The sequence below is a fragment of the Chelonia mydas genome, chromosome 5 (genome assembly GCF_015237465.2).
Source record: "Chelonia mydas isolate rCheMyd1 chromosome 5, rCheMyd1.pri.v2, whole genome shotgun sequence".
Classification (NCBI taxonomy): domain Eukaryota; kingdom Metazoa; phylum Chordata; order Testudines; family Cheloniidae; genus Chelonia; species Chelonia mydas.
In genome coordinates this window covers 55256826-55265928 of record NC_051245.2, presented here as the reverse complement: position 1 = coordinate 55265928, position 9103 = coordinate 55256826, and the positions used below count along the sequence as shown (strand labels likewise).

General features: G+C 45.2%; 1 protein-coding gene across 5 annotated transcripts in view; it reads left to right on the top strand.

Annotated features, from left to right (window-relative positions):
• The first annotated feature begins 246 nt into the window (after positions 1 to 246).
• The window catches only part of TMEM161B (transmembrane protein 161B), a 101507-nt gene continuing 92650 nt past the window's right edge, over positions 247 to 9103 (top strand). Inside the window, exon 1 of one of the 5 annotated variants that reach the window (XM_037903195.2) lies at positions 247 to 441. In XM_037903195.2, coding sequence (XP_037759123.1) covers positions 439 to 441 — 3 coding nt within the window. In that variant the 5' untranslated portion in view covers positions 247 to 438. Of the gene's footprint in view, positions 442 to 507; positions 957 to 9103 lie in introns of those variants that run through there. The other 4 variants (XM_043546953.1, XR_006290976.1, XR_006290975.1 and 1 more) reach the window with 4 other exon arrangements.

Below are 9103 nucleotides of genomic sequence, written 5' to 3'. Positions count from 1 at the left end.
TGAATGGGGTCCCGCCGCCCTGAGCTGTCTGCGGCGTAGGCTGGCCCGGCCGCGCCTGACGGAAAGAAGCAGGCAGAGCTACTGCTGTTGCCCGGGGCAGGCGGCTGTGCTGCCTGCCTGCGTGTTGTCCGCCGCCCCAGCGAGGCGAGAGTGTCTGTAGAGCTGGCGCGGGGTGGAGTGCGGGCTCCTGTTTGTGCAGGCAATTGGCTTAGCCGCTCTAAGGGTCCTTGGGCAGTGGGGTCCTGGCGTGACCTTTGTGAGGTGTGAGCCGGGCAGAAGCTGGTGCGGGGCTGGTGTCTGCCGGGGTGCCTGGCTTGCTGCGTGCCGAGACCCCCCACCTAACCGTCGGCAGCTGCCTGTGCGGGGCACACGCGGATTTATGTGCTCCGAGCGGGGAGAGGGTGGGCGGCTGGAGTGGCAGCGGGAGGCGGCAGCAACATGGTGAGCGACGGGGAGGGCACTGGGTTCCCCGCTGGGCGCGCAGGGAACACGGGGGTTCGGCTGGTGACTCCTGTGGGGGCCTTAGTGTCTCGTGCGGGGTCCCAGGTGCGTGTGGGCTCGTGGCGTGCGCAGGGAAGGAGGCTTGTGTCCGCTGCGGGTCCCGCAGGCTGCCGGTGGGAAGGGTTGGGGTGAGAGGCTCCTCGGTCTGTGTTTCCTGCTGGGTTTGGCGGGGTCCCCCTCAGCCTAGTTCCCGAGCGTGGGGCAGAAATGGTCGGTAGGTAGCTGCGTATTCCGTCTCCGAGCCAAGGGAGATGCGATTTTCTTCACTACCGCGGCGCATTTCCTCCTGGGGTTTGAGGGTGTTATCCCGGACGTGATCTCTCAGCTGTGCCTGCAACTCTTCGGCGTGGGGGGAGCATCAGGTTAACTCTTGGTGGCCAGGTTTGACCCCAACATGCTAATGAATTGCTGGGAGCTGGTGTATGTTCTCGCTGGCTTTTCTTCATCCACCCACTGTAAGTAACTAATGGGGCGCCTAAGGTTATTCAACTTAAATGTAATGCATTTGGTTTCGTTTCTTAGACTTAAAAGTAATAGCAGGCGTGGCCAAGGAAAAAAATGGATAGGCATGGGGGCTTGAAAACAAACTAAATTGATTCAGAATTGATCTAGTTCTGGTAGTGCACTCCCAGAAGTAAACTTAAATTGAGCTAAGCTTTTTTTAACTGTAAACAAGGAATGTGCTAGGTGTTTGCACCTGTGTAACTAGTGACATTTAAGATCAATTGAGTTACACAAATGCAACTTTTCTTGTAAAGGCAGGACTGAAAATGAATGCAATAAATATTCTGATATTGGTTTAGAGAGAGGAATCTAAAACATCTTTTATACAGAAACTGATTTTTTTATTTGTAAAGATTCAAGGAAAAAACAATGGTATGTAAGGATGACTCAAACAGTTCAGCTTACAGAGCCCAGGCACAAGGATTTCTATTAAATAGTTTTGAACTGTAAAGCAGCAGTTCTCAACCAGGGGTCCAAGGCCTCCTGGGGGGCTGGGAGCAGATTTCAGGGGGTCTGCCAAGCAGGGCTGGCATTAGACTCATCAGGGCCTAGGGCAAAAAGCCGAAGCCATACTGCCCTGAGCCCTGCCATCCAGGGCTGAAGCCAAAGCTTAGCTTTGTGGGGCTCCAGGCAGTTGCCCTGCTTGCTATAAGGATAGCTCAGTGGTTTGTGAATTGGCCTGCTAAACCCAGGGTCATGAGTTCAATCCTTGAGGGGGCCATTTAGGGATCTAGGGCAGAAATTGGGGATTGGTCCTGCTTTGAGCAGGGGGTTGGACTAGATGACCTCCTGAGGTCCCTTCCAACCCTGATATTCTATGATTCTATCCCCTAATGCAGGCTCTAGCATTTATATGCAGAAAAAGTTGTTATGGAACAGGAGGGCTGTGGAGTTTTTATAGCATATTGGAGGGGGGGAGAGGGGGCTTAGAAAGAAAAAGATTGAGAACCCCTGCAGTAGAGTATTCTGGTAAATGACGTGCAGAAGAACATTGTTACTTTATTTTTATTATTTTCATTGTTCTGTGGGTCACAAGAAATAGCTTATAAAATCCTGTGGGTTTGTTAACATATTAAAAATGAGACTTCTGAAATAATTCTGGAATACTTGTTTTGAGAATTCAGATCTTTGAATCACGATTGGTAGCAGACATCTTGATATTGCCAAGAGAGGAGTAACAATTTATAATAGATTTTTGTGCATATTCAACATTATAGTTTTAGCAGCTCAAACATCTGATATAGTTTGAAAAATTTTCATAGTCCAAAAAGAGAGCTGCAGCTAAGAGAGCCAAATGGATCATGAGTTAGTAACTGGTTGACTATCATTGTTGGAGCGTATTGCAGTTTAGTTTGTATAATTTAGGCTCTCAAATCATCACTGTGGTATTCCAAGGTAAATTTAGTCCTCTTCCCTTCCAAAACACCCCTAAAACCGTAGTGTTTTCAGTTGTATAGAGACCCTTAAGGTATGTTTACGCTAGACTTTTGTGCTTTTAGTGACTTGATCACTTAGTTCACATGTGGGGGATATGTCCATGCAAGCCTTCACAAACATTAAGTACCCTGAGTTAATTGTCAGTGAAAAGTCTGGTGAAGACAGGCTCTTAATGTAAGGCTATGGCTGTGCTTTCCTTGCTGAAAGTGTGTGTTTACAGTGGGATAATGAATGTTAGCTATCTTGTTATAAAATCCTGGTAGAGCAGGGGTGGGCAAACTGCTGGCTGGATTGGGCACCTCAGGGCTTTGGATCCTGCCCACGGGATTGCCCCCCGTGGTGCTGCAGGCCCCGCACCACTCTCAGAATTGGCTGGCACCCGGGCTGTGGGGGGGCAGAGGACTCTGTGCGTTGCCCTTGCCTCCCAGCACCGCTCCCTGCAGCTTCTAGTGGCTGGAAACAGGGAACTGTGGGAGCTTTGGGGGAGGTACCTGGAGGCGTGGCAAGGGCAGCGCGCGGGGCCCTGTGCCTGCCCTCCCTCCCCCAGGGGCTGCGCAGGGCCGTGGTTCCGGCCGCTTCCCAGAGTGGTGCGGCTTGGGGCCAGGGCAGGCATGCAGAGAGCCTGCCCTGGCCCCGGTGTGTGCCGCTGCCACCCCAGAGCCGCTTTAGGTAAGTGGTGCCGAGCCGGAGACCGAACCGCTCCTGCACTCCATACCCCAACTCCCTGCCTGCACCTCGCACCCCTCCTGCACCCCAAATCCCTGCCCTGAGCCCCCTGCCGCAGTCTGCACCCCTTCTCTGCCCCAATCCCTTGCCTTGAGCCCGTTCCTGCAAACTGCACCCCCTCCCACTCTCCCTCCTGCACCCCAATCCACTGCCCCGACCCTGCGTACAATTTCCCCACCCAGATGTGGCATTTGGCCCAAAAAGTTTGCCCACCCCTGTGGTAGAGAAAAGGCTCTGTACTTTTACGTTGATATAGGTAGGCAGGATCAACCCCAGATGGGAGTGTGTAGGGTTAACTTTGACTAGTTACACTGAGGTTAAAAAGTACAGTCTTGTCTCCCCTAAGATTTTACATTGATTTAGCTGTGTGATGGAATGGCAACTGTCCATCTTAAAAAAACAATGGTGTAAGCATTGCAAACACTTAAAAAGTCCAATTCTGAAGTCATAGTAGCTTGCCACAGATAATGCAGGCATAAGGCCAGGGTCAGAAGAAGAAGCTGGTATGCTATTAGTGCTCGAAGCCTGCTACGTTTTTCATCTCTCCACTTTCCTCTCTGTCAACTACCTATCTTCAGCATTTTTGACTCTCTGGTGCAGTACAGCCCTCCATTGTAGCCTGTTGCTTATCTGCATCTTCTATTTCTGAGGTAATTCTGCCCCCCAAAATTAAAAATTCTGTAAAATTCTGCATATTTTAATTATCAGTATAACACTGTCATAAATATAAAGGGAAGGGTAAACACCTTTAAATCCCTTCTGGCCAGAGGAAAAACCCTTTCACCTGTAAAGGGTTAAGAAGCTAAGATAACCTCACTGGCACCTGACCAAAATGACCAATGAGGAGACAAGATACTTTGAAAGCTGGGGGGGGACAAAGGTCTTGTCTGTCTGTGTGATGCTTTTGCTGGGACCAGAGCAGGAATGCAGGTCAGAACTCCTGTAAAAAGTCAGTAAGCAGTCTAGTTAGATATGCGTTAGATTCTGTTTTGTTTAAATGGCTGTAGAGTTCAGAGTGGGGAAGGAACCCTGACAAATACTATAACAATATAATCACACCATTTTCAATTATTTGCTGACAAAATACATTACCAAAATAATTGAATATGGTGTGACTATATTGTTATAGTGTTTGTTATTTTAACAATTAAAATATGCAGAACTTTGCAGAATTTAAAAATTTTAAATTTTTTGTTGCAGAATCCCCTAAAGTGTACCAGGATTCTATGTGGGAGCTTGGTGCGGGGTTCTGGGTGCAGGGGGAATGGGACTCAGTAGGGGAGTCCAGGTGAAGGTGATAGGGCTCAGTGGGGGAGGCGGGCTGGGAGACTGGGGCTTGGTGGGGTGGCGGGGTCAGGTTGCAGCTAGCTGGGGCTCAGTGGGGTGGGGGGCTCCTGATGCAGGGGGTGAGGCTTAGTGGGGTAGGGATTTGGGGGACTTGGTGAGGGGATTCTGGATGTGGGGGGCGCTCTTTATGCAGAAAGAGCTTGGTGGGGGAGTTCTGGGTACATGAGTGGGAGGCGGAGTAATTGTACAGGAAGCTGCTCCCCCTGTTTGCCCAGCCCCAGTGCATCTGGACCCCTCCCCCCATTCCCAACCCCCCACTGAACCTCACCTCCACACCTGGACCCCCCTCTCCATGGTGAAGAGCTTCCTGCAGCCAGGGGAAGTTTCTGGGGCTAACTTCCCTAGGTGGCTGGGGCATCCCCAGACTCCCCTTCCCCCAGTGTTTTACCTCTCCCACTGGCTGTCCGAACAGACATGGCTGAGCTGCTGAGCTGCCAGGGAGGGGTGAGTGAGTACTGGTGCAGCTTCTGTTTGCTTCCCCATAGAAACCATTTTCTGCAAGGAAGCAAAGAAAATCTTCCGGGGGTGCATTTTTCTACTGCACTACAGTAGCGCAGAATTTCCCTAGGAGTAATCTTCCCAGCTTGCAGTGTTGACACTGAAAGTATGCAAGTTTCTCTTGCAGCCATCCTTGACTTTGAACTTAGGGTGGCCTAATGACGTTGGTGCATCTGCAAGTTCTCCATACAGGAGACCTTTGGAATGTGTCCATCGTGTCCACCGGGCACAGATGATCAAGCCAAGGACATGTCTGTGTCTGAGACTTGGTAATTTTGCTTTCTCAGGTACTTCAGTGTTAGAAACTTTGGTTTCCCACATGATATTTGGAATACAGGAATGCAGGATGGAAGGTGGCTAGCCTTTTCTTACCTCTACCATAGGTGGTCCAAGTCTCTCCACTATACAACAGCATGCTCAAAATGAATGTCTGGTACACCCATATCTTGATGTTCAATGTTGGTTTTCTTTTATCCCACATACACTTGATAAGTTGGTCGAAAGTGGTGGCTGCCTTTTTGATGCAAGAATTAAATGCGTCATCTAGATACGTTATCCAGTACAACAGATCCTAGATAGTAGAACTTGAGCATGAATTTTACTCTGGTGCTGCTAGCTAGTAAAACCTCTGGTGCAGTCAACACACATTGTGCCATAATCATTATCGTCTTTAGATTGATCCTTTGTTCAAATTAATCACAAATGAGTTAATTATCGATGTAAAAATGCACAAAGACATAGCCATAGTCATGTTAGAGGAACTTGGTAGGGAATCCAATATAGTTGTGTTTTTTTTTTTTTGTCCATACAGGCAAGAAGAATGAGTTGGCTTTATAACACTGGCCATGTCTAGAGAATTTTACTTATAATTGCTAACTACTATTACTGGTTCAGCTGTACTGGTGTGAGTACTGCTGAAAACTCTAGCATAGGCAAAGCTTTGGCTTTTGTAAAAATTCCTTGTTTATGCTAGGTCCAACTACAGAAAATTTTTTGGTAAAATTTCATTGTGTAGATATGGCCCACCTTACATAACTATATTTTTTAAATGAAATTATTCTTGTCATGTGGGCAGAGGGAGGAAGAGAGCCTTAAGTGGCGTGATTGCTGATCAGTTACCTAGACTTGCTGAAAATTGTAGCTAAAAAAATAGCAGAGGTGTGAGGTTATTCCTCCCTCATTCCATTTTTGACAGTCATCTGCGGAACTCCGCCACTTGGTACCAATTCATGTCAATGAGAAGTTTACTTGAGGCGTGGTCTATATTCAGGCCTGGTCTACACGCACATTTTGTACCTGTATAACTCTTAGGAGTGTGATTTCTTTATTTTTTTTAAACAGCTGTACTGTTACAATTCCTAGTGTGGATGTAGTTACACTGATGTACAGCAACTTATAGTAGTATATATTATTCCTCTTCTTTTATGGGAATAAGTTATACTGGTATGAGCAGATTTATAGCTGTATAATTGCATCAGCTGTAGGGCATTGTTCTGCTGTAATTATAGGTAAAGCAGTAAACTTTTTGTGCGGATTAGTCCTCAGAGTTGTACTGGTTTAAATAAATTGAGATTTTTTTGAACAGATGTGGTTAAAAAGATATGCATTTTAATATGTTAAGTCTTGAGCCTAGTTGGGACTGTTAAAAACTTCAGGCTCAAAACTAGAAAATATGACTTCACATAGAATAGCCCAGTTACTATAGTTGTTTGGTGTAAATATTTGGATTAAAATATTTTGACATGTTAAATATTTAAAATCACTTTTAAAATAGGACACTGCGGGCAACTTTTGACAAAGCCAGAAACTGAGTTTGAACTCATGGTATCTGCTGCATATAGAAAATATAGTAAAAAAAAAAAAAAAAACAAACCAGTTTAAATTTTAGCAATTTTTTTTGCAAACATTTTCACATATTCTATTCTTAATTGAATAAGAATTAAACTTTGGTTTACTTTGTATTAAGAAAGATGTTAATTTGCACAATAGGTCTTGCAAAACATGTTGCCTTTACAGTGTTTACAAATTCAGATGACACTTGCAGTGCTTATTGATTTGCATAATATTGAGTTGAGATTATTACTGGGTAGCTTTATTCACATAGGATTACAGAAACATGAAAGTTGTCACTCAAAGCAGTAAATGAAGCTTTACCATTTTTTGCTTATGCTTTCCTCTTTTTTGAGCTTGGCTTTTCTAAAGGGATGAGAATTGAATGCTGCTTCAGAAGGTTGTAAAATGCTTGCACCACACTTAAGGGCTTATCGAGACTGTAGTTTGGAACTGTATTTGAAATAGATGCAGAATATTGGGGCAGGGAAATAATAGCTTGTGTCCATTTAACATGGTTCCTAATCATAGTAGTCTTTTTCTCTTTGTGCCTAGGTTCTAGTGTATATTATGTGGTTGTTACCCAATCCAGAGTCTGAAAATTTTTTACCAGGTGTCTGTTAAACAGTAAACTAAAGCTATTAGCCAGAGGCCACTATGAAAGATGCAGGGGAAGGAGGTCTGGCTGTGAAGTCCAGTGTAGTGGTGAAAAGCCCAGTATGTCCCATTTTTCACACCTAGCAGCTGCAAAGGGTCAAGGATGCTGTCCTTGGACTCTGCTTGAAAACTTAATGTTTCATATCATCATCCAGGCTGGTCAATGTCTGAGTAATTTGGGAGATTGGGAACCACTTCCTCTTGCAGCTGCTGGAATGGAGGAGGAGCAACTTTTTCTCACTTTCCCAGCACCTGAAAGCCACCTGCCTGAAGGGTTTCTCAGCTATGATACCTTTTTCCTCTGTTTTTTTTGGGTTGTACTTTCCAGATTCAGTGTCTAGGAGGAGAGTTAAGTTTACTTGATGCTTGACAGTTTCCTGTTTGCTCTTAGGGCTCTGAATAGCATTGGTGAAAGAGTTTTTTGCTAGCTTTGCTTTTCTAGGGTGTATCCACCCAAGAACTCTTTGTATAGTTTGTCTAGTTTAGTATCAATGCAGCTGCAACAGTGGAAAGCACTGGTGTAGAGACAGACTAGCTAATAAGACCTCTGCTAGTGCTTAACAGACTGCGCAAAAGTCCTAGTGTAGACAAAGTCTGAGTGTTGAGAGCTGTATAAAAAGGTACTAGAGATTTGCTCACAGAAGTGGGAAGATAGTGCCCCATCCATGTTTTTGAAAGAGATCTTTGTAATCACAAAGACTAGAAATTTAACTTTTTAATAAAATGAAAGCTTTAAATACTTTAGAAATCGATAGCTTCACCCATCCCCATCTACATGTTCACTAGGGATGTTTTTTTGCTTTCATTTAGCATGAGTGAGTGGGCACTTTAGATTTAATTACTAAATGTTAAAACTTAATCTGGTTTCTTTCCATTATAGCTGGGTTAGGCTTTCTGGACTAGTTCTCCCTGTGGCAGGTGATTCCAAAATGCATTGTACTATGTGTTAGTGATTATGAGGGTCCTTCCAGTGCTTACTGGGTTAGTTGCTTCAGTAATGATGTAACATGTATAATAGAAAGTACTTCAGCTTTGGCCGGAGGATAACCGTAGAGTCCACTTAATTGCTAGCATCCGCTTTTGCAAGAGAGCTTTCATTTCACAACATAGTCAGGTTGCCTGTATGCTCAGATGGCCTTGAGTGAACATCTGGAGCAAAACTCTATTTCTTATAATACGAACAGCCAATTTATAAATAGAATTGTGGAAAAACTTAGTGAATTATGAATCACCTGTGAGTCTAGGAGAATATAAAAGCATTCAAGGCCTGATACAAAAGTCCAGAACAATAACCTCTTTTGGTGGGTGGGGGAGGATCGCTTGCCATTTGTATGATAAACTTGGGGCATATCTACGTTTAATAAAATGCTACAGTGCCACTGGTGTATGCTTCACTGTAGACACTACCTACGCCAACAGAAAGAGTTCTTCCATTGGCATAGGTAATTCACCTCGCTGGGAGGCGGTAGCTAGGTGAATGGAAGAATTCTTCCATCAACCCTATGCTGTCTACCCTGGGGGTTAGGTTGACTTAACTACTTTGCTCAAGGGTATGCATTTTTCATAACCTTGAGCGATGTAGTTAAGTCGACTTAATTTTCTA